Source organism: Mus caroli, chromosome 11, assembly GCF_900094665.2.
Source record: "Mus caroli chromosome 11, CAROLI_EIJ_v1.1, whole genome shotgun sequence".
Classification (NCBI taxonomy): domain Eukaryota; kingdom Metazoa; phylum Chordata; class Mammalia; order Rodentia; family Muridae; genus Mus; species Mus caroli.
Genome location: NC_034580.1, coordinates 102,184,730 through 102,209,856, shown reverse-complemented (window position 1 = coordinate 102,209,856; position 25,127 = coordinate 102,184,730). Strand labels below are relative to the sequence as shown.

At 48.7% G+C, this 25,127-nt stretch overlaps 2 protein-coding genes across 3 annotated transcripts in view; one reads left to right on the top strand and one right to left on the bottom strand.

The window, feature by feature from the left end:
* Positions 1-7,924: 7,924 nt before the first annotated feature.
* On the top strand, positions 7,925-9,570 carry Gh1 (growth hormone 1). Its single transcript, XM_021177735.1, has 5 exons — positions 7,925-8,081; positions 8,271-8,431; positions 8,616-8,732; positions 8,902-9,063; positions 9,272-9,570. The coding sequence occupies exons 1-5, from the start codon at positions 8,072-8,074 to the stop codon at positions 9,470-9,472; spliced, it is 651 nt and encodes a 216-aa protein (XP_021033394.1). The 5' UTR covers positions 7,925-8,071; the 3' UTR covers positions 9,473-9,570.
* Positions 9,571-16,177: 6,607 nt separating this feature from the next.
* The window catches only part of LOC110306240 (intercellular adhesion molecule 5-like), a 12,714-nt gene continuing 3,764 nt past the window's right edge, over positions 16,178-25,127 (bottom strand). The window contains exons 2-8 of one of the 2 annotated variants that reach the window (XM_021178428.1): positions 22,962-23,043; positions 21,884-22,150; positions 20,595-20,906; positions 20,124-20,402; positions 19,322-19,591; positions 18,325-18,567; positions 16,178-18,136 (exon numbers count right to left, since the gene is read on the bottom strand). In XM_021178428.1, coding sequence (XP_021034087.1) covers positions 17,925-18,136; positions 18,325-18,567; positions 19,322-19,591; positions 20,124-20,402; positions 20,595-20,906; positions 21,884-22,150; positions 22,962-23,043 — 1,665 coding nt within the window. In that variant the 3' untranslated portion in view covers positions 16,178-17,924. Of the gene's footprint in view, positions 18,160-18,324; positions 18,568-19,321; positions 19,592-20,123; positions 20,403-20,594; positions 20,907-21,883; positions 22,151-22,961; positions 23,044-25,127 lie in introns of both variants that reach the window. The other variant, XM_021178429.2, reaches the window with a different exon arrangement.

Here is a 25,127-nt window from a genome sequence, read left to right as displayed (position 1 = left end):
CCTAGAACTCACACAGATGGTGAAAACTTAGCTGGGCCGTATGAGTGTGAGGGCCCTCTCAGGCCGTATGAGTGCAAGGGCACACTCCCTCTCAGTCTCCGGGTGCTTTATCTGCAACACAGGGATCATAAATGCAATCTGGCTGTCACAAGCCATGATTACCCATGCCTACTGACCCCAGCTACCCAAGCTGAGGAAGGGGCTTGAATTCAAGGCCAGTTTTGGCAATATACTGAGAATTGTCTGAAAATCTGAAGGAAGACAGTTGAGCCAGATACCGGGTATTTCTTATACAGAAAAATGGTGGGTGCTTCATGAATTTGTGTGACAAGGCCTCTAACTTAGCTGGAGCCCTTGGATGAGGCTAGCCTGGCTGGCCATCCAGCTCCAAGCATCTATGATCTGCGCCACCCACCCCCCTACCCAGCACCGGGATTACAGATATGTGCTACTGTGCCAGGGGTTTGCACATTTGTTCTGGGAACTGAGCCAAAGCTTTCACATTTATGCGGCCAATGCTTAACCAGCTAAGGTGTCTTCCCAGCCTAAATGGGGTTTCATTTTTTTTCTTTGGTTTTTGTTGTTTGGTTTTTTGTTCTTGTTTTGGAGACACACAGAGATCCTCCTGCCTCTGCCTCCTGAGTGCTGGGATAAAAGGCATGGGCCACCACTGCCTGGCTTTGGTTTTTTTTGTGTTTTTTTGTTTTGTTTTGTTTTTTGTTTTTTGAGACAGGGTTTCTCTGTGTAGCCCTGGCTGTCCTGGAACTCACTCTGTAGACCAGGCTGGCCTCAAACTCAGAAATCGGCATGCCTCTGCCTCCCAAGTGCTGGGATTAAAGGCGTGCACCACCACTGCCCGCTTTTTTTTTTTTTTTAATGTCACATCAAATAATTAAGTTTGTTTACTTTTCTGTTATTCTGTGTCATTCATTCCATGAATTCTAAAACATGTCAAGTTCTTACTAACTGGGAAATGGAACAGGAACCAAAAGCTATTACGGAGCACAACAAATAAATATTGAACACCTCTTTAATGCTTACAAATTTTTGTGAGGCACCTCCCCCCCCCCATCCTCATCTACAGGATACTGCTTAGCCCTAATTTAACCTTAGGAGTAACCTTGTCCCATAACACACTCACAGGAAAAGTCTAGCAAGCTCAGAAAAACTGGCCAACAGCAACAGCCAGGTCTTGTGATCCAAAGATCCATTCTGCTACTGCTTCATGGCTGCCTCCCTCATGGGACTGGGCAGCAACAAAACTGAAAGGGGGCAGAGGGGGGTGGGTGGAGAAGAAAGGGAGTTGGGGATAGAACCCCTCTCCGCCCATGGGACGATGGGACGGGACTCCAGTAGGTGTTTAAAGAACTGTGGTTTAGCAAGCTCCACTCTTCCCATTTATCACAAAGTAGGACGCACTCCCTTGTTATTGGGCCCGGCCGGCCTCCTTTCTACAGAACGCAGCTCAGAGGCCCTGGGTGGGCACATGCCCCACTGCCCACTGGGGGAATCCAGCCCGGTCCCTCGGGGCCCTGGGTTAAGCACAGAATGGTTCCTCCTCCGCTCTAGCTTGACTTCCGGCCCTTCTCGATGCAGGTGCTGCCTGAGCCGGGTCCATCTGACCCATGGCTTTGGGTGTTTTTCCAGCACAATCAGAGATGAGAGAAAAACAAAGTACCAAAGGCCATGTCTGTTTGGGTGGGAACAGCAGGTAGTTCTCATCGCTAGTCACTGGAACATTGTACTTGCGGGATTCTGTCTGCTGTTTTTAAGTCCACTTGAGAACTGGAGACTTTCTGGATGCTTCCCAAGCCTTGAAGCTGACCCCCACCCCTACCTCCACCCACAGTGTTCGCATTGTAATGAAAACACCAACGTTTAACCCGCGGTGTGTAGGGGGTGTGTGGGTGTGTGTGGGTGTGCCTTTCCCAACCCGGGAGGCTTTCCTTGGAAACGCAGCTGACTGCAAAGAACAAAAATTAACAGGCATTAAATTCTGAGTTCAGTCAGAAAGTAGTTTGTTTAAAAACATTTGAACCGATCCTAGCACGGTTGGTTTGCCTTTTTAAAAAAAACAACATTGGACCCTGGTGTGGTGGCTTACATCTGTAACCCCACTTGCCCTGAGCTTGGGAAACTGAGACAGGAGGATGGACATGTGTGTGTGTGTGTCTGAAGCCAACCTGGGTTACAGAGTAAAACACTGTCAAAACAACCAATCAAAGCAGTAAATAAATAAACAAATCTTTAAAAAAAAAATCTTTCCTTGGCTACATCTCCTCCACTTGGCAGGATGGAGAAGCCAGACACCACTAGGGTCCAGAATCCACAAGCATGGGTCTGTTTGTGTAGACTTGTTATCAGTGTGGGCATGCACCCTTGTCTACTTTTCCAGTTATTTTTTTTCACATGTATGTTGCTGTACATTTGTGTTCCTGTCCCTGTGATTTAAAAGCAGCTATAAAGTTGGAAAGTTGGGCTGGGCGTGGCCACTCACAGCTGTAGGTCTAGTACTTGGGAGGTGGAGACAGGAGGGTTGCTACATTTATTTCAAGTTTGGATGGACTGTATATATAGTGAGACCCTGTCTCAAAGGAAGAAAGAAAGAAAGAAAGAAAGAAAGAAAGAAAGAAAGAAAGAAAGAAAGAAAGAAAGAAAGAAAGAAAGAAAGAAAGAAAGAAAGAAAGAAAGAAAGAAAGAAAGAAAGAAAGAAAGAAAGAAACCACAATAACAGAAAAACAAAAGAATTGTTTCAGTAAAAAGACTTTGAGACAGGACATGTCTACTTGCTATTTGTAGCTGGTTTGCCTCCTGGGTCTCCCTTGGTTCTCTTTTCCCAAGCTTTGTTCTTATGAACAGGTGCTCTTTGGTCGTCTGCCCAGTACACCAGCTTGCCTGCTCCTTCCATGGGGTGGCTTGTTCTCACCTCAGTGAAAAAAAAAGTATCCTGTCACACCAGGCGGGGTGCAGAGGCAGGTGGATTTCTGAGTTCGAGGCCAGCCTGGTCTACAGAGTGAGTTCCAAGACAGCCAGGGCTACACAGAGAAACCTGTCTCGAAAACCTAAAAAAAAAAAAAAAGAAAGAAAGAAAAGAAAGTATCCTGACCTTTGTTCCTGGAGGTCCATCCAGCTTCCTGGCCTTGGAGGATGGATCGCCAGCAGTTGCTCAATGGCTGAGCCAGGGGCCAGGGAATGGTTGCCTGCACCTGTATGTAATCCCAGCACTCAGGGGCTGGGGCAGCAAGATAGAGAGACTGGGTCCAACCTGGGCTACATAGTGAGATCTCTGTCTCATTGAGAGGAGTAGGGCAGGGTGGGGAATGAGTAGAAGAAAGGCAGGAATACCACCTCAAAGCGAGGTAATGGGAACAAGCTAATCACAAATAGCCAAAGGATAAGGTAAGAGCTGAGAGCACTGTACGTGTGTGAGTGTGTGCACATGTGTATACAGGTATACATGTTTGCTTATGGAGGCTAGAGAACAACTTTGGATGGTATTACTCCTCAGGGTTTTTTTTTCAGCAGGGTCCCTCTCTGGCCTGGAACCGGCTGAGTCAGCAAACATGGCTGGCTCACTCTCCCCATGGATCCTCCTGCCTGTCTCCTCAGCACCACGATTGCTCATATATTTACCCCACCCTGCCCAAGCATAAACAACCCCCCACTGATACAAAGGGGTGCCTACCCAGCCTTCCACTCAGTGCCTTCTACTGCACTGCAGGGAGAGAGAACTCCAGGGTCCAAGAAAATACAGGAAGTGAAACCACGGGGCACACTGAAACGTGCAATACAAATACGAAGAGCGATGGTGTGGTCTGCTTCACTGACCCAGGCTGCATCGGGTTGGGTTTTTTTCCTACGACTTTTCTTAGCATAGGAAATCCAATTCCCTTGATTCCTCCCACCTTCGGTGAACATCTGTGTGAGGGCTTGCTATGCACTGAGGAAGGTCCTATCCAGGCCAGGCAGGGCCCTTGTCTTTACTAGAGCAGGCTTCTAAAGGGCTGTGCATGGGGGTTGGGGTGGGGGAGACTACAGAGTCACCCCTTAGAAACTACAAGACCCAGGCAATCTATCTTGAAGCGTTAGTTTCCTCTGCTCTCAAATGAGACGCACATGCCCTATTGTCCAGTACAGTTCCTGCCACAAGGTGGGTCTTCAGAAACACACTCCTCCTGGAAAGGCCCTTGGGAATCCCCAAACAATACTCTAAATTTTAGAGTCTAAGCCCGGCATGGTGGCGAATGCTTTTATTCCTAGCACCCAGGAGGCAGAGGCAGAGGCAGAGGCAGATAGATCTCTGTGAGTTCGAGGTCAGCCTGGTCTACAAAGGGAATCCAGGACAGCCAGGGCTCTGTTACACAGAGAAATCCTGTCTCAAAAAAAAAAAAAAAAAGAAAAAAAGAAAAAAAGAAAAAAACCAACTTCAGAGTCTAAAGACTGTGGCTCAATAGAGCAAGTGATCAACAAGTGCTAAGACTCATGTACCAGCTTACACAGCACTCAGGATGCTGAGGCAGGAGGATCACAAGTCTGAAGCCAGCCTGGGCTACACAGTGAGTTCCAAGGTAGCCTGAACAAGAATATGTATGTGCGTTTTTATGTAGTATATGTATGTATGCGAATGCAATAGCCAATCCTGACCTCCAAAAGAGGACAGAGCAAGAAGTGGAAAGGGCAGGCTTCATATTCCCAGTGAGGAGTGTGCAGAGCTACCCCTTAACCCCCCTGAGGTCATTCCCACTACCAGAATTAGGAAAAATGAGACTGCTTCCACCCAGAGACTTGAACCTCAAGGTGTAGAAGACGCTGCTTTTGGAGCAGGTCTATGACCTTGTCTGATAGGTTCGAAGAATTCCAAAGACAGTCAAGTCTAGAAACACAAAGTGCTTCCAAACATAGAAGCCCATGGACCCAAAGTTTTAAGGGGTGTTCTCTGTGTATGCCTGTATCCGTTCATGTATGTTCTTCATACGTGTGTGTGCACCTGTGTGTGGAAGCCAGAAGTCAGCAGATAGTTTCTCCAGCACTGTCCACTCCGTTTCACTTTCACTGTTTTGTTTTGAAGTTTTGTGTATTATGTGTGTATGTATGTGTATTTGTGTGTGTGTGTGTATGTGTGTGTGTACACATGAATGCAGGAGAGCATGGAGGCGGGAGGAGAGTATTGGATCCTCTGGAACTATAGTTACAAGCAGTTGTGGTGGCCCCATGGAGATAGTAGGAACCAAACTTGGGTCTTCTGCAAGAGCGGTCCATGCTCTGAAGCTATCACTCCAGCCCCTTGTTTTTAGTGAAAGGGTCTTTTACTGAACCTGAAACTCACAGATCCATCTAGAGCAGTTCCAGGCATCCTGCTGTCTCTGCCTCTCCAGCACTGGGATTAAGGTATACAGAGCCACCTCTGATTTACAAAGTCTGGATGCTGGGGATCCAGGCCAGGGTCTTCATGCTTATGAAGCAAGCCATCTCTCCAGCTCTAAAATGGATATTTCTTAGAGACAACGGGAGCTGTCAGTCTGAACTTTTGAAGGCTGGAATCAGAGATGCTGGTCACACTGTTTGGCAGCCTCTAAGCCTGAAGTTTTCAGAGGTCTCAGCGGTACACCAAGACTGGGCAACTTTCCAGAAGTACTGAACAAACCCTAAGTTAAGTCAAAGCTTAGCTTCTAGTAGCAATGAATTCTGGTTTTGGTCTCTGTCACCAGACATCTTAAAATGGTCCAGACTAGAGAAAAGATCACCAACTCACTCTGATCTCACATTTATCTCAGCTCACCCTCTTGGGCCTAGAGCTTATAATACTAGTGTTCTATAAAGATATCCCCAGGGGTCCCCCAAGATCTTCTGGGCAACTCCATTCTGAGGTCACTTCAGTTCTGATATGGCAAGAGAAGATGTCAACAACCCTGTCCCTCAGGGGTACCTTCTTTCTCAGCGCCTGTATCTTTGGTTAGTCCCTGGAGCCTTCCCCAGACTTAGCCCTTAAGGCCATAGCAGCCTCCTAAGAGTGCTGGATAAATCAGGGAAAGCTGTTGGGAAATGCTTTGTGGGATGTTTATATCTGTTGGTCCTCAATGGGGAGAGGTGTAGAGGCCCCGACATTTACATTGTAGCCCCCAGGGACATGATTTTTCAATGTTGGTTGCTGACATCACAACCAAGTACTTCTGGAGAGATTCGCTTGCTTGTGTGTTTTCATACTGGATCAAACATTAAACATCCTGAGATCCAAAGGTAAGAGATCTAGCCACAGGGAGTGTTGGGGATTCGGGTCCTGGTGATCTTCACATGCTGACACAGCTCAGCCCTTTTTGGCCCTGACTTTGTCCTGTTGTGGGCTTTCCCATCTGCACCCCATGCTCCTGGGCCATTTTCCTATGGGCCAGGGAAAACAAGATGGGGTGAAGGCACCCTTGCATTTAGGGGTAAGACCTAGTACTCAAAAGGATTCAGAAACTGAGATAGCTGGGTGATACCACAAAGGTGCTAGGGATAAGGGGCCTTGGGCCATGGACCATGGGAACTACAAAGCTCAAGGAGCTGCTGCCTCAGCAGAACCAGCGCTTGAATTTGTTCTTTCAGAACCTCAGTCTCTTCCTCTGAAAAATGGGTGTGATGTGTATCCCGCATTCCCAAGTCAGCCATGGGACCAAATGTGAGCGTGGGTTTTGCCTCCTGAGAAACTCAGGGCAGCAGAATGCTACAGTGGGTGAAGTGGCTTCTTTCAGAGAGGCCACCCTGTTTCCCACCTCAGCCAGAAGGCTCAAAACCCTGAAGAGCTTTTGAGGTGCCCAAGGCTTCAGGACTGTATGGGAAGCACCTGAGGTCCAAGTCCGTTTACAAGAATTTTGTTTTTTGGTTTACAGCTGCTTGGCCGGTCCAAGGAGCAGGTTTGGGTCCTGTGCTCCGCAGACCTAAGGGTTATCTTAGAGTTTATGGGAGAGCATTGTGTGTGGACTGTGGACAGTGCCCTCTAGTGGTCAGTGTTAGCACTACATCCAGTTGCCCTCCACCAGTTTATGCTAAGGGAAGAAGTCTTCCTTTTCCCAACAGTCTCTCTCTCTCTCTCTCTCTCTCTCTCTCTCTCTCTCTCTCTCTCTCTCTCTCCCTCCCTCCCTCCCTAGGTTATTTTTATTTTTACTGGTGTGTATGTGTGTGAGTCTATGTCACATGTATGAAAGTGCTCGTGGAGACCAGAAGAGGGCATCTGAAGAGCCCCTAGAACTGGAGTATAGGTGGTTGTGAGCCACTTGTCATGGGTGCTGGGAACCAAACTCAGGTTCGTTGGAAGAACAACAAGCTCCCTTATCATATAAGCCATCTCTAAATCCAGGACATTTTGGGGGGGGCGGGGATTTAGAGATTCAAGGAGGAGGAAGAATAGGAGAAGACGAAGAATAGGAGGAAGAAGAGGACAGAATAAGACCAACAAAATGACCAAGGAGGTATAGGCACCTGAAGCCAAACCTAAGAACCTGAGTTCAATCCCCCGGCCCCACATGATGGAAAGATGGAATCGTTCCCCAAAAGTTATCTTCTGATCCCTATGTGCACACACTTGAGGATGGACAGTCAGAGACGGACACACAAACACACACACAAATGTAACTGAAAAAGAAACCTCTATGGGGACATCGCCTTCTTGGAGAGGCTCTGTTGCCCGTCATCCTAGGGAACAAACAGCTCCTCCTCCCTGTCAGAGTAGCCTACCCTTGGATTCAAGATGCTCGCAAAAGGACACACCGGGTGGTCTCTGTCGCTGGAATCTTGCATAACCAATGCCCATAAGCCTGGCAAAGGTGGCGATGAGACGATAAGGGATAAGGTCAGGGACATGACCGCAGGAGAGGAGTGGGGACGCGATGAGTGGGAGGAGCTCCTAAATTATCCATCAGCACAAGCTGTCAGTGGCCCCAGCCATGAATAAATGTATAGGGGAAAGGCAGGAGCCTTGGGGGTCGAGGAAAACAGGTAGGGTATAAAAAGGGCACACAAGGGACCAAGTCCAGCATCCTAGAGTCCAGATTCCAAACTGCTCAGGGTCCTGTGGACAGATCACTGCGTGGCAATGGCTACAGGTAAGCATGCGCAAATCCCGCTGGGTGTGGTTTGGGACCAAGGGCCCCTGAAGATGGATCTGAGGCTTCTAATGTGAGTGCGTCCCAACTTCTGCCATGTCGGGAATACTCTGGGTCCCTATGGGGATTGGGAGAGATTGGCCATTGCTCCTAGGTCTGTCCTGCCCTCCTGTCTCTCTCTCTCTCTAGACTCTCGGACCTCCTGGCTCCTGACCGTCAGCTTGCTCTGCCTGCTCTGGCCTCAGGAGGCTAATGCTTTTCCCGCCATGCCCTTGTCCAGTCTGTTTTCCAATGCTGTGCTCCGAGCCCAGCACCTGCACCAGCTGGCTGCTGACACCTACAAAGAGTTCGTAAGTCCCCCAGAGATGGGTGCCCGTTTGTGGAAGCAGGAAGGGGCAGGTCCCACCCCATACTCCTGCCCCCAGGAAGTCATTGAGGGAAACTATGGGGTAGGGAAATCTTAGCCAATGCCGTACCATAGTAATGATGGTGACGAGCCACAAGCTGGTCCCTCAGTGACCACCCTTCTTCCAGGAGCGTGCCTACATTCCCGAGGGACAGCGCTATTCCATTCAGAATGCCCAGGCTGCTTTCTGCTTCTCAGAGACCATCCCAGCCCCCACAGGCAAGGAGGAGGCCCAGCAGAGAACTGTGAGTAGTCCCAGGCCTTGTCTGCACAAATCCTCGTTTCCCTCCATGCAGCCCTAGCTGCACTCCAGTCCAGGGACCAGCTCCTCCCTGAAGCTGGGGTAACCTGGGAGTCCCAGGCAGAGGTCACTAGGCAATACACTACCCCTAGCCCCCTTTTTTGCCCCCTCAGGACATGGAATTGCTTCGCTTCTCGCTGCTGCTCATCCAGTCATGGCTGGGGCCCGTGCAGTTCCTCAGCAGGATCTTCACCAACAGCCTGATGTTCGGCACCTCGGACCGTGTCTATGAGAAACTGAAGGACCTGGAAGAGGGCATCCAGGCTCTGATGCAGGTGAGGATGGACTGGGGGTCCCTAGCCTGGGGTTATACCTGGAGCCTAGGTGGGGCTCACTGTCCTTCTCTGTTTTACCGGTCAGCCCTTAGACCCTTGAGAAGGCTTCTTCTTCATTTTCCCTTATGAAGCCTCCAGGCTTTTCCTTTGGTCCTGGGGTGGAGGGAGGCACAGCTCCCGAGTCTCCTGCCCTTCTTTCCCACGACAGGAGCTGGAAGATGGCAGCCCCCGTGTTGGGCAGATCCTCAAGCAAACCTATGACAAGTTTGACGCCAACATGCGCAGCGACGACGCGCTGCTCAAAAACTATGGGCTGCTCTCCTGCTTCAAGAAGGACCTGCACAAAGCGGAGACCTACCTGCGGGTCATGAAGTGTCGCCGCTTTGTGGAAAGCAGCTGTGCCTTCTAGCCACTCACCAGTGTCTCTGCTGCACTCTCCCGTGCCTCCCTGCCCCCTGGCAACTGCCGTCCCTGCGCTTTGTCCTAATAAAATTAAGATGCATCATATCACCCGGCTAGAGGTCTTTCTGTTATGGGATGGAGCAGTTGTGTCAATGTGCATCCTGGAAGCCTGCGAGAATCCTGTGGGCTGATGGAAGAGCAGCCCTGGCTCTCCCTGGGCCACATAGATTCAGCACACCACTTTCTCCATTACACAGAGTCCGTTCCCATGTCATGGTCAAAATCCCAGCTCTCTAGGCATCCAGAAGCCAACAACGACAAAGCCATAGGTCACCCCCATAAAGTACTCAAATGTGTTCCTCCCTCCTCCAGCCAGAATCAGGAAGACCAAATGGCCCCCTGCCCTGGAGATTAGGAAGAAATGAAAGGGAGACGAAGCACAGGAGGGAAACGAGAAAATGAGTAAAATCACAGATTTACTGTTGTACCTAAGTCTAAATGGGTTTCATTCGTATCAACTACACCTGGGAAATGGAGGCAGTTCAAACATGAATTTAGAAGCTGAGCATGGTGGTGCACACCTGCAATCCCAGCATTTAAAGGGCTGAGGCAGGAGGATGGCTGTGAGTTTGAGGCTAGTCTAGGACGTCTGTCCTCTAAATTAGGGTAAAGGTTTTGGAAGAGAGGCTGTAAGATGAAGACTGCAGTAGTAATTCCAGTGGGTACCAGGCAGGGGCTGAGGGATGGTGCAGTTGGTAAGGTGCTTGGCTTGTAAGCATGAGGATCTGAGTTCAATTTCCAGAATCCACATTAAAACAAAGCAAAGCAAACCAACCAACCAAACAAACAACACAAGACCCTAAACAACAAACCGGGGTACAGTGGCAGGAGATTGTAAGCCCAGCTCTGGGGCGGTGGAAGCAGGCAGATTCCTGCTCATTTCATGAACTCTAGGCCAGTGAGAGGCCCTGTCTCAAAAAGTAAGGCTCCGGAGGAATGACATCTGAAGTTGTCACATCTATGTGTACATCTATGTGCACTGCACACACAGAAACGCGCACGCGCACACACACACACACACACACACACACACACACAAATATGTATCAGATAGAAAAAGCTCGTTGGGTGGGGATAAATCACCATTGACACGAGGCTTCCGTGTGAGGGAAAGCTACAAAAGGGAAGGGTGGGGACCTGTGTAACCAGAAGACCGAGGGCCTCACTAAACGGGGGATCCTCTGACCTTGTCACCACTTACCACGGAGGAATAGGTCTCTAAAACCCTCTGAGGTGGGGACATCCAGACTTATATGTGAACATCTGAAGTGAATATCTATAAAAAACATTTTAAATGAAAGCAGGACCTTTCTGCCCTCCTGGAAGGTGAGTCTGCTATGATCCTCAGTCCTTCAGGACAATCTCCCTTGTCCTGTCATTGACAAGGGTATTTTTTTGTTTTGTTTGTTTTTGCTAACTATGGCCCCGATGCTGCTCAAATAGATGACTTTGATCTTGTTGGTGTCAAACTTGTGTAGCAGCTGGATTCAGGTTTAGGTTCAGATGATGTGGCCAAAGCTGTACCTTTGGCCTTCTCTGAGCTGAGAGACCCAAGACAACTCATTCCATTAAAGTATCCTGATTGAAAGGGGTGTGTGTTGGGTGACGGATGCAGCTTAATAGTTATGAAATGTGGTGGTGGCGCACGCCTTTCATCCCAGCACTTGGGAGGCAGAGGCAGGCGGATTTTTGAGTTCGAAGCCAGCCTGGTCTACAGTGAGTTCTAGGACAGCCAGGGCTACACAGAGAAACCCTGTCTTGAAACAAACAAACAAACAAACAAACAAACAAACAAACAAAAAACAGTTGTGAAATGTGCAAAGCATTTTGGAGATGGATGGTGAGGAGCCAGTCAAGGACCACCTGGGGAGAGAGGTGGGTGAGCTCCGGGGTTTTAATTCATGTTTCCCACTAAGAGTAGCAGCTGTGTCTTTCCCCTAGTGGCCTACATGTAGGTGCATCTTTTCTCAGCCTCCCACTCTGACCCCTGGGATCAGGCTGAGCAGGTGCACCAGAAAATCTAGGATGAGGGGACTTGAGGGATGGCTCAGAGGTTTGGAACGCTTGCTGCTCTTCCAGGGCACCTGAGTTCCACTGCCAACACCCATGTTGAGTAGCTCACAACAACCTATGACAGGGGATCCAATACCCTCTTCTGGTCTCTATGTTTACCTGCATATATATGGCAGACACACAGACACGCATATGTACACATAAATAAAAATCATTAATCTTAAATAACAACAACCAGGATAGTACAAAAACCACACGGCCCAGATCTTACACAAGAAATATAAAAGGCTGTACTCATGGCCAGTACAGTGATGGTCTCAGCCCTCACTGGCAACCCGATAAAAAGCTGGGTCCTTTGCTTCAAGGCAGCCTGAGCAGTGCTGGTCCGGTCCCGGTCCCTTTGAGTAAAGGCCTCCCTTGGAGCTTTGCTGCACGCCCACACCCCGTAACATAGTTGTTTCTACAATCACTAACTAACAAGTTCCCTTGACTGATGGTTGTAGTGTGGACATGCTCAACACATAACAGTGAAGATGTAAGTTTTATATTGTGTATTTTTTTGTAACATGGGGGAGGGGCGTAAGGGAGACAATCTTGCTAAGCATCCGAGGCTGGGGTCAAAGTCAGAATCCCTGTGCTCCATTCAGACTTCCAAGTTCTGGGAACACAAGCATGCGCTACCACCCAACCCTGGCACAACGAACTTTGTTTTCTAAATAAGGTCATGCTACATAACTCAGGCTGGCCTTGAACTTGTAATCCTCCTGCCTCATCCCTTTAAGCATGTAAAGACATGCAGTATCAGACAGGCATGATGGTACGATGGTACAAGCCTTTAGTCCCGGCACTTGGGAGGCTGAGGCAAGTGAATCAATGAGTTTGAGGCCAGCTTGGTCTATGGAGGAGTTTCAGAACAGTCAGGGCTACACAGAGAAATCCTGTCTTTGAAAATGAGAGAGGGTCTGGCTCTGTTGTTAAGAACACTGACTGCTCTTCCAGAGGTCGGAAGTTCAATTCCCAGCACCTACATGGTGGCTCACAACCATCTGTAATGGGATCTGATGCCCTCTTCTGGTGTGTCTGAAGACAGTGACAGTGGACTCACATACATAAAAGAAAAAATGAGAAAGACATGCAGTACCACACTTAGTTTAAAAAATTTTAAGCGGTGAAAAGTCTTCCTGGGAGGTAAGATAGACACAGCTCACGCTTGGAAGGATCCCACTGGTGTATGTATCTCAAGTACTCTTTGATTCCTTCAGCCATTCCTGGGTCATTTGCCCATTTTCCCCGCTTGGAGGCGCTGTTGCAAACATTTTGGTCAGCCAAGTTGTACCCAGGCAGTGTTGGCAAGGTCTTGTTTTCCTGGGGCGAAGCTGCATGCTGTTTGCTTTGGGGCAACTCTGCAGTTGCATCGGCCTTGTGTTGCTAGGCAACTGCCTCTTTCCCTGGGTCATTTGGCCCCTATTCCATTTCCCTGTTAGATTTCCATCAGGTGCTTTTCTAGTCCTTAGGACAAAATTACCTCATCTAAGGGGCAACTTAAGGCAAAAGAAGTTTAATCTGGGTCACAGCTCCAGCGCTGGTCCATCATGACAAGGGAAGGTGTAAAAGCTGGGCTGTCCACAATGCAAGGTGACATCTTTCACATCTTGGTGGAGCAGGAGGTAGAGATGACAGGCTGAGCCCAGGATGGTATACCTCCAAGGCCTGCCCTTGGTGACCTGTCTACTAGCAAGCCCTCTAACCCAAAGATTCCATTGGCCCCCTAAAACAGTGTCGCCAGCTGAGGACCAAGCATTCAAACATATAATTTGTAGGAGGAATTTAGCATTCAAAGCACAGCACATCTCTTAACCGGGGGCCCAATGTCCAGAGCTTCCTGCTGCCGAGGTCAGAATATCTGACCCTTGTCTTTCTTGGGAGTAGAAGTCTCTGGCTTTCTGACCAGTAAGTAGGACCAGCAATGTTACAGGTGATTCTGAAGTCGAAATGGCTGGGATCCTTTCGAGGCCATCATTCCAGGGTGTAGGGTAGTGAGTTTGAGGCTAGCCTGGGCTACACATGGATTCTTCTTTTTCACACACACACACACACAGAGAGAGAGAGAGAGAGAGAGAGAGAGAGAGAGAGAGAGAGAGAGAGAGAGAGATTTTGTTTTTTGTTTTTCGAGACAGGATTTCTCTGTATAGTCCTGGCTGTCCTGGAACTCACTCTGTAGACCAGGCTGGCCTCGAACTCAGAAATCTGCCTGCCTCTGCCTCCCAAGTGCTGGGATTAAAGGCATGCGACGCCACGCCGGGCTGAGATTTTTAAAACATGGTAAGTGCCAGGTTAAGGAGAGTAATCAATGGTCTTTTGAATTGTACTAGCAGGTGAGTTCTCCTTTCCTAAAGCATGAAGCCATTTAGCCTGGTCTTAGTCTTCCCATATCTTCTTTAGTGTGTCCTGAAGAGGTAATACAAGTGCTACAGATCTCCCTGATGACCTTGTAGAAGCTTCCTCCCCATGCGCCCCCACCCCATTTGGCTGAGAGATGGCTCAGGGCATGGAGGGACCTAGTCTAGGCCTGGGCAAAGGTCAGTGGTGAGTTTTCAGTTGCTGGTGTTGTAGTTTCATTTTGTTGCCCTGATAAAACTAGATGAAAAGCAACTTAGGGAGGAAAGGGAATGGTTCAGCCTACAGGTTTCAGTCCATGACTGGGGGAGGGCGGGGCAGAAACTGTGAGGAGGAGGATTGCTCCTTGCTGGTTTGCTCAGACTGGTGCTTAGACAGTTTTCTTATGCAGCCTAGGATCACCTGCCCAGGGAATAGCACTGCCCATGGTGGGATGGGCCTTCCTACATTAGTACATAAATAAGCCCACCCTAAGGCAGGCCACAGGATAACCTAATTGGGAAAAACCCTTCAATTGTGACTCTCTTCTCAGGTGACATTAAGCTGTGTCAAGTTTTGACAGTTAATTGAGATAAGGGACATTTATACCATTTCCGGGGATGCCCTGGTCCCAAACTTGAGAGTTTACCAAGGAATGGAGTTCTAGCAGAATTTTTTTCCTGTCCTTTGTCTTGGAAGGAATAGTGCCAATAGTATTAAGAATTGTCTTTGGGGGTTTTCAAAGTCTAGGCTTATGTACCAGGTATGGTGGCACACAACTTTAAAGTCAGTACTGAGAAGACAGAGGCAGGTAGATATTTTATGTATTAAAGGCCAGTATAGTCTACATAGCAAGTTTCAGGCCACCCAGGTTTACATTGACAGACCCTGTCTCAGAAACAAAACAAAAGGTGTAACTATGGAAGAGAGACGCAGGTACTGTCTTATTTAGGGTTTTTATTGCTGAGATGAAATACCAAGACCTAAAAGCAAGTTGGGGTTTATTCGGCTTATATTTCCAGATCACAGTCCATCATGGAGGAAGTTAGGGCAGGAACTCAAGCGGGGCAGGAACCTGCAGTTGATGCAGAGTCCATGGTGGGGTGCTGCTTACTGGCTTGCTCCTCATGGTTTGCTCAGTTTTCTTATAGAACCCAGGACCACTGGCTCAGGGATGGCACCACACACAATGGGCTGGGCCCTCCCCTGTTGATCACTATTTGAGAAAATGCTCTAGAGGTGGATCTCATGGAGGCATTTCCTCAACTGAGGCTTCTTTCTCTATAATGACTCTAGATTGTGTCAAGTCAGTACACAAAACCAGTCAGTACACTAACCTATGAAAGATGTCACATGGAAAGCCGGGCCGGAGTCAGCAGGATCATCTCAGATACCTGGCAGCTCGCCCAACAGGGGCCTAGCAGGGCCATCTGGTAACAGTGGCACCATGTGGCAGTAAGAAGTCACAGCAGTCTAAACCACTAGCTCCCCTTGCTGGGCCTACAAAGCCAATGGCATCGTCAACATTTGGGTTTATGTGCCCTAGGTGGCATCTGCAAATGTGACTGCTGCTGACCAAGTCTGGTGCAGCTAATCCAAGACAGTAAGACTGCTGAGGTCCCTGGATTAAGGTGGTCTGTGTACCTGTCTTAAATCTGCTTCCTAATGTACTTTCCCACATGCTAGCCTTGAGAAGATGACTTTGAGAGGAACTACCAAACTCAGTGTGGAAATTGGCATTGCGAAGGCCTTTCTGGGAATACTGATTTACAAATTTGAAAAACGTTCTAGGTCCTGAGTTAAGACTTTCTCTAAACAAACCACACTTTTCTGGTCATAGAAATAAATGTGCCTTCAGTTTGGACCTGGGTTCCCCCTAAGGCCCATGTCTTAAGGGTTCCCCGACCATGGCACAATTGGGAGGCCATGAAACAAGATGGCACCTAGTGAAATGTCCAGAGGGAATTTCTAGAATTCTGGCCCCTTTGTGTTTCTCTCTTTGCTTCCTTCTTCCATGAAGTGGAAGGCCCCCTCTGTGCTTCCAGCAGAATACACTGCCTCTACAGAAGCCCAAATAAATTGAAGACTTGGAGACTATAGTGAAAATCATTCTTTCTTGTGGGTTGACTTACCTGATATTTGTCACAGCAACAAAAAGTGAGCACATTCCTCGTAGATTCTGTTTGTAGAAGCAAAGACAAACACTGTGTTTGCCACAGGGCCTCTGTTACCTTGTATGGTGAAACCAAAGGATAATTTTTAAAAAAGATTTATTTATTTTTATTTTTAAAAATCTGGCGGGGGTGGGGGGTGTCGAGACAGGGTTTCTCTGTGTAACCCTGGCTGTCCTGGAACTCACTCTGTAGACCAGGCTGACCTTGAACTCAGAAATCTACCTGCCTCTGCCTCCCAATATTTACTTTTATTTATGAGTACACCGCAGCTGTCTTCAGACACACCAGAAGAGGGCATCGGATCCCATTAAGATGGCTGTGAGCCACCATGTGGTTGCTGAGAATTGAGCTCAGTCAGTGCTCTTTACCTCTGCACCATCTCTCCAGCCCCCAAAGGATGATTTTTACACCAAATCCTTAACCTCAGATTCAGGATGGTCCAGGAAGAAAGGGAGACACCCTTTGGTATCTGATCCTGCGTCGTTTCTAGCTAGTATCTGCAAGGTGGAAACTGGGCATGAGTGTGAGCTTTGGTTTTGAGAGCAGGAAAAACAGGCCGCTGACTGGAACTGAGACATCCCTTGCTGTAGGCTAGCTGCTCACATTACCAACTGAAAGCTATCCTCAAAGTTCTGAAACGTAACCATTTATGCTTAACATAACACAAGCTTCACTTACAATAACGGGAAAAGAAACTCATATTCACAAAGCCTATATTATTTTGCCACAGCTAATGTCTCAGTAGACATTTCATGACAGCTCTGGAGCAAAGACCTGGTTTGATGTACTTCAAGCCATCACCTAGGCGGACACAGTCCTTCCAAAGGACAGTGAAAGAAGCTGAGCTGTTACTGCATAGGGTGAACCAGTCACAGAGAATTCCGGTGACAGAACAGAGACCCATCTGTGTGTTAAGCACACTGCCCTGGGGTTGTGTACTTCCATCCTAGGTGGGGCTCTGTGGCACCGACAACGATGAAAACAGGCAATTCTTGTGGAGGGCGAGAGCAAACCTGGGACTCTGCCTCTAACAGAAAGGGATTCAGAGTGTGGCACCCTAAGACCGATTTCATGGAGGTATTCTATCTTCTACATTACAGCTGCCCTCCAAAAGTTAGTTAGGGTGTGATGGTACACACTTGTAGTCCCAGAACTCAGCATGGGGATCACAAGTTTGAAGCCATCTTGTGCTACATAGTAAGTCCTTGGTTTTTTGTTTTCTTAGAAAACTAGGTAAGCTGACTTCACTGACCCAAAGTAAAATTGCAGAGGGTTACACGAGGGTGAGGGTGAAGCCAGCCAGCACCCTTCGTGATGTCAACGGGCACCGTTTGGGGAGCAGGGGAGTACGGTCAGGGGAAGAGGTCTAATTCCTGCCTATTGATTTGTTATCCTATGTATGAAGTCTTGTCCCTGAACTATGAAATAAGTTCCTAGCCAGTCATCCGGAAACCCTGAGCAACGCACGCCAGGCTATTTCTGGTGACCCTTCTCCATTGCTGTTTGAGAGGTGGGCAGTGGGAATAAGAGGCCAGGACAGGGCCTTCTGTGTGCCTGAGAGTGGCCTGGTTAAATACAGAGTAGGAATGAGAGGATCCCTCACCAGATGGAACAATCAGACTGAAACGTCTACAAACTGGAATAAACGCAAAAGAGAAATGAGCTCCAGACAGACTGGCTGCCAGCCACGGGGGCCCGTGAAACCCTGCTTTGGGGGACAAGGGAATGCAAGGAAGTGAAGCCTCACATTGTCTCCGCCTTCCTCCTTGGCCCGCTCTTGCGTCCCTGGAAATGCTGGTAGCTGAAGTCACACTCCAGCAAAGAGTTTGTTTGTGGTCAGCAGAGATGCACGTGGCATTCCTCCGCCCGAATGTCGGAGAACTGACTCTCCTCGCCCTTGCTTTGCTCCCGCTGCCTGTGCATCCGTTTCCTACTGTTTCCTTTGCAGGGCTGGTAATTCAGGTATAATGCTACAGTGATCACAGCCATGCCCAGGGTGAAAATGATGATGATGAAGATGGTGGAGGAGCTGATGCCCTCAGGCAGGCCTGTGTAGGCATAGAAGACACAACTGGGGAAGGCGGGCTGAGGATGAGAAAATCATTGTCCCAAGCCACCAAGCCCACATCTTCTCCAGCCCAGGAGCATCTCTCTTCCCTCCACGCTTGAGGGAGAATCCCAAACCCCTAGGGGGCCTCCCTACCCGAGCCTGGTGGGGCCCTGGTGCAGCGGGTACCTTGGACAATGACAGTGATGTCTTTGCTGATGGAGCCGAGTGGGTTGGTGGCTGTGCAGCAGTAGGTTCCCGTGTGGTTCTGAGTGGCCTTCTGAGGTACATCAAGGTCAAAGATCATCCCATTCCAGACACACACCAAAGCTGGAGTGGGGTTTCCCTCTGGGATGCAGGCAAGCATCTGATCCATCCCTTCTACCCATATCTGGTTGCCAGGGCAGCGGGATTCCTGAAACCTTGGTTTGTCTGCAAGAGAGGCCCGCCAGGAGCCCAGTTCTATGTCCCATTCCCTTCTCACTTCCGTTCACAGCTCCTCTCCCCATCAACTCAAACTCTGCTCCCTCAACCCAGCACTTTCTTCCTCACAGAGAAGAGAATCAGCCCCCTGCCTAGACCCAAGCCTCTCATCCCCCCCCTCCCCTACCGTACAGGATATGAGACGCAGCCTAGGCACTTTTGGGGACTCAGCTAGGTAATAATGCAGCCTTGCCAGTGAGAACCAGGGGACTTTCCCATTTTAGCTTCTGGATGGGCGAAGGGTCACCTCAGAAATAAGGATTTCCTTATTTTCCAAAACACAAATCTTTTTTTTTTTCCAGAGCTGAGGACCGAACCCAGGGCCTTGCACTTGCTAGACAAGCGCTCTACCACTGAGCTAAATCCCCAACCCCAACACAAATCTTGATATGGAATTTTGGAGGTTTCTCTCCCTAGCGTCAGCCTCAGCTGTCTCCTCTTATGCTGTGTCCCCCGGCTCCTGGTCTCCACTAACAGCGTCTGACTACAGGAACCCCTCTCCTGTCTGGGCTGCCTCTCCCATCTTGTTCCCACTCACCTTCCTGAGGGCAAGACAAGCTTGGTGAGAGTTCACTTTCTTTTCTTCTCTGGGTTTTTCCAACTAGAAAAGTGTGGTCCTGCAACTAACAAGGCTGCTACCCAACTCTCCTTAAGGGAAACTAAGTATCTTGCCTTTGTCCAGGGCGATGGGGCCTCTACTCACATAAGACATGAAGCTGGCTTTCCGTGGTCCTGACCAGTCGCTGGCCTTGTACCTCCAAAGAGGCCTCGCAGGACAGAGTCCGGCCGTCATCTTCCTCCCTGGCAGTAAACAGAAGCCAGGCAGGCTCCCCAGGGGCAGAGTGGTTTAGGGATCCCTGAAGCCGAAGAGTAGGGCTAGGTGATGTTAACACGTGACTTGAGCAGGTCACATTAACGTCCGTCCCTGCCAGAGGGTAAGCATCTTCTATCTCCAGGATTGGTGGCGGGAAACCTACAAAGAAAGGAAAAAGAACAGTGGACACATTTTCCAGCCTGGTACGCACTTTTGTCCTCTTCATGCTGGAGGTCTCCTCGGGTAGATGATGTAAGGAGGGACTTGGGAAAGCATCGTTGATCCTGTAAAGGCTCAGGAGAGGGGACAACAATGTATTTTAAGGACTGGGAGCTTCCCTTCACACCTGGCCACATTAGGCCAGGTCCCTTCTGAGAGGACAACAGGATGTCTCCTTGTTGTGCAGACTTTTTACTCAGTTCAAAGGCTTATTCTAGAATGAAGTTCAAGCATCTACAATTTCCCTATCAGCAGAACAGGTTAGAAACTGAAGATGAAGGCCACACAGAGCTGCTGTCACGATCAGGTCTCTAACCAACCTCCACCAGAGAAAGAGGAAAGCTAATGCTGACTTAAGAAGACGCCCAGCAAAGGGTAGCAAGGATAAATATCTGCAGCCAAGGCCATGCATATTGCTATGAAAACTCTCCCTAGCAGAGACCCTATATGGAGAAGGGGCGAGGTCACTTACTGTAGACATACACTAGTTTCCTTGTTTTCTGCTCCACGGGACCCAGAGACACAAGGCAAGTCAGTTCCTGGTCACCAGTCTCCATGGCCTGAATGGTGGCACTGGCCCATGCTGCATCTTCCCTCCAGGACGAGAAAGGGCTCAGCTCCTGGTCTTCCAGGAACATTCGGAAGACAGCTTCCTGGGCTGGAAATACTCTGGTCACCTCACAGCTCACAATCTCTGCCTTCCCAACTTCCAGCAGTGAAGGCACCCAGATCTGGGGATTCTGAGAGAATTCTGCCAAGTAATGGAGAAAAAGAAAGGAGGAAAGCCACAGTAACATGTCACATGGGTCGCCATGGAAGGGAACAGGGCTGATGGCGAACTAGAGGTGAGGCTCAGTCACCCTCACCCCTAAACCACGTGGGAACAGAGTCCCAAAGGGCAAAGCAGGCCCTGGGCTCCCTTCATGACTGCACTCTGACTCACCAAAGATCCGGAGTTGCTTGGCGGCTGAGCTGCCGTGAAACAACCCCCCACCATGTGGGCTCAGATCCAGTTCTGCTCGGCAGGAGAAATTATGCCTGTCATTGTCCCGGTGGGCTCTGACAGTGGCGGTGACCTCGGCTCTTTGGGATAAACTCAGGAAGTCTTTTCTGTGAAGTTCTTGGTCACCCTGGAGGAGGGTGAGGGTGAGGCTCTGCAGGGGTGCCACACTAGGTACATGACACGTCACTGTGAAGGCTTCATCCACGGCCACCCATTCAGGCTGCAGGTCCAGCGTCACCTGCTCTGGTGGCTCTTTAAGACAAAAAGGCAAGCCTCCATGAGGCGGCACTCACCTCCAGAAGGAAATGTCTCAGCGGAAAGTGACTGTGACCCTCAAAGCTTCGGAGATGAATTAGCCTTCCAGCTAGCTCCCTGTCTGCTGAAGGTGGCCATGGCCAAGAATTGTGACAGTTAGCAGGAAGGCCTCTGCTCTGATTATTCTGGCCACTCTGGGACATTTTGTTTCTTATCAGAGAGGTCTCAGAGGCATAAGAAGCTTGGTGGGTAGGTCTTTAGCAGTCAATGAAAACTACACTCATCCCCACAGAGATCCTACTCATTCTTACCTTTGCAATGCAAGATGGCCCCCTGTAGGATCCTGCCTACCAGTCCCAACACCTCAGAGCCCCTTTCCTGCTCTGTAGGAGGGCCGCTCAGGGCCTGCACCACAGGCTTCTTTCTCTAACTGCCCATCTGTCCCTCATCCTCTGCTTAGCGTAAGAGCTGGCACTCATCTTACACTTTTCTGGCCACGCTGAGGCTGGCATTCTTAGCATCTGCTCCCTGTCTGATCTGTGCCTTCTTTTTTGTTTGTTTGGTCTTTTGTTTTTTGTTTCTTTCGAGACAGGGTTTCTCTGTATATGGCCCTGACTGTCCTGGAACTCACTTTGTAGACCAGGCGGGCCTCAAACTCAGAAATCCACCTGCCTCTGCCTCCCAAGTGCTGGGATTAAAGGCATGCGCCACCACCGCCCGGCTATCTGTGCATTCTTAAGGATGCCCCATGGCTTATGCTGTAAACTCAGAAGGCAGCCTGTACAAAGGGAGAGAATCCTGACAGTATGGTTGAATCTTTACTTGGTGTATTGGTGTGTGTGTGTGTGTGTGTGTGTGTGTGTGTGTGTGTGTAAAATTCTCTCCCCTAAGAAAACTTCCTAATTCTTCTTAGAGGATGCCTTCCTATCTCCCCACTCCTCTCTTCTTCTAAGTCTTCCCTCCACCGTACTCACGGTACATGGTGATATCAAGCACTGTGTCCTTCTGCACCCCTGAACAAGAGAAGAAGCACTGCAGCACCGAGTCCTCTGTGATGTCCTCCAGGAGAAACTCCTTCCACTGGGACCCTTTGCTTAGCTGGGTTTTCTTTAAGAAGGTCTCAATTCCACTGGGCCCAGGGTCTGGGCAGGTGGTACTGCAGTTGACCGTTAGGGAGTGTCCAAACTCTACCAGGGCCTCATTTGGATGGACAGATACCTGAAACAGCTCCTCGGTGGCCCCTGAAAAGAAGCACACATGCCAAAAACGCTGGGGAGATCAGGAGATCCAGAATGCATTGAGAGGCCATTCTGTCATTTCGACCTAGGTTAGAGAAGAGACAACCTGCCAAGAATAACTAAGTACAAGGATCTGGTGAGTTAGCCCTTGCATCACCAAGGGCAAGTCTGGACCCTGGTCTCACCCCTACCCTCCTGTTCTGTGGTCTAGATCTTGCCACAGATTTTGAAAAGTCACATGCTGGAAAGCATTCTCTTTGTAAGCTTCTAGAGATCTTCGTAGCTGTCTGGGATCAGGCACTAAAGACCCTAGTGGGGCCTTCATTCTTACACTCCAAAGCAGTATTTCTCTCAAATGATAGTTAAAGGCTACCTTCTCCAGAATCACCTGGAATGGCTGTAGAACTGCAGACTCCAGCTGCACGTCAGAGTGACTATCCACCAGCGAACGCCCAGAAATATGCTTGAGAACAAAACAAGCCTCGTGGGAGCCCTCCTCTACATAGGACCATGGGAACAAATGACCTCGAGATAGCTGGGATTAAAGTGTGTGTCACCACCGCTACCAGGGCATGTTCTCCTTTTCATTCAGTGCAGGCTCTCTGCCACCCACAGTGGGCGGGCGGGTCTTCCCACGCCAATGAAACAAATCAAAACGATCCACCACGAGGCAAGCCCAGAGAGAGGTTCATCTCTCAGGACCTCCTAGCTCCAATCAAGTTGAGAACTGAGATTCACCATCACCCCATCCCCTTCTCCGTGATCACCCATGTGTGTCCTGGCACGTAGTGACTTAAGAAATGTGTCTAGATACCTTCACCTGGACAAGGGATCAAGGCCAGCAGTGTCCAGACACCCAACAGAAGCATTTTCATTCTTGGGAGAAAGTCCAAAAGCTGGGGAATAAGGAAAGAAAGAAGAGCTGGAGAGATACAGTTTCATTAAATTTCCATAATAACTTACGTGTATTAGTGACTTCCCTGTGTATGTGCCGGTATACCACACATGTTCCTGGTACCTGTGGGGACTCAGCCTGGCTCTCCTGGGACTGGAGGTATAGAAGACAGTGAACAACCCTGGAGGGTCTGGGAATCCAACTCCAGGCCTCTGCGAGAGCAACCAGTGCTCTTAACCTCCAAGCCAATCTCCAGTCTGGAGAATAATTTTATAAATAAAGAGGTGTAAAAGGAAGTGATTTGCTGTAGTTCCTGCCTACAGTCAAGCACCTGAGGTGGAAGCAGGGGGATCAAGGTCACCCTCCTTTACTGTCCCTGGAGAGTTGGGGGTTAGCCTGGGCTACACGAGACTTCATCTCAAAAAAAAAAAAAAAATTAAGGACTGGAACACACACACACATATATTCATATATTTATGTTCACCCATATTTTATATATGTGCGTGCATGCATGTGTATGAAACCAGAAACTTCACTATAGCAAGACTCTCAGTGTGGTCTTGAAAGAACTTCCTGCAGACAACTGATTTAAGTTTGGTCCTTGTTCAAGGACAGGGAAGGCATAAGGAGGACGGGAATGTATTGACTGTATTGTACATATCCTTTTCCTAGTTTGTCTTGTCTATTAAACTGAGTCCAAAAAAAGTGTGTCAGAAAGGAACCATTAAACATGGTGATTGGGGAGATGAAATCTAGTTGGCCGTGTTCAGTGCAAAGTGACCCTGAACCCAGCGAACACAGTCACTGGAAGCTTGCTCTCTGATAGAAGAGAGAAATGTTTCCATCTGGCCTCTTCAGAACCTCTGTGAAACATCTCTCAAGATCATTGTCTCTCCCTGGTTCGCCACCACATTCAACAAACAAATGGCTCCCCTTCAGCTGGCTCCACTTATGTCGTCCAGGTCCATGCTTGGGTCACCTGTCCCTGTTCTGTTTCTTTTTATTCAAACAAAACAAAACCCCATCTAAACTAACTTCTTCTGGAAGTTTCCCCCATTCCCGTTTCCTTCCCTCTTTGTTTGTTTCTCCCAGGGAACACAGCTTAGGCCTCTGGTATGCTAGACAAGTGTTCTACTCTGGATCTCATCTCCAGCCAGCCAGGAGCCTTCTTGCTTTGTTTTGATTTGGAGGTTGTTTTTTGTTTGTTTGTTTTGTTTTTTTGAGACAGGGTTTCTCTGTATAGCCCTGGCTGTCCTGGAACTCACTTTGTAGACCAGGCTGGACTCGAACTCAGAAATCTGCCTGCCTCTGCCTCCTGAGTTCTGGGATTAAAGGCGTGCACCACCACATCCGGCTTGTTTGTTTTATTTTGGTCTTTTTTTGTACATATGTAGCAGGCATATCAAAAGTAATACTTCCAAGTGAATGTTACTTTTCCAAAATAACCACTTTAAGAGCCAGCACACTTTAAGTTCTTCCTAGCACTTGGCAGGCAGAGACAGAGGCAGGTGGAGCTCTATGAATTCAAGGCCAGCCTGGTTTACATACTGAGTTCTGGGCCAGAACTTATTCCAAAGATGATATACCATTATTAAAAAGTCTGTTGGAAGTGATTTATAACTAGCTTTTAAGTTACACAGGAAAAATCATTTTCTTTATTAAATTCTTCCTTTGTGTGTGTGTGCAAAAAAAGAAAACAGTGTTAGCCACGGGAGTTTCCAAACTTAGTTCCAGTGACTTACAACTCTTTTCTTGTTTGTTTTTGTTTTTGTTTTGTTGTTGTTGTTGTTTTCAAGACAGGGTTTCTCTGTGTAGCCCTGACTGTCCTGGAACTCACTCTGTAGACCAGGCTGACCTTGAACTCAGAAATCTGCTTGCCTCTGCCTCCCAAGTGCTGGGATTAAAGGCATGCGCCACCGTGCCCAGCTGATTTACAACTCTTTCCTAAGAGCTGTCGTTATTTAAGGAAGAATACCTTAACTAGACTCTGAATGAATTTTTTGTTTGTTTGTTTGTTTGTTTGTTTGTTTTCGAGACAGGGTTTCTTTGTGTAGCCCTGGCTGTCTGGAACTCACTCTGTAGACC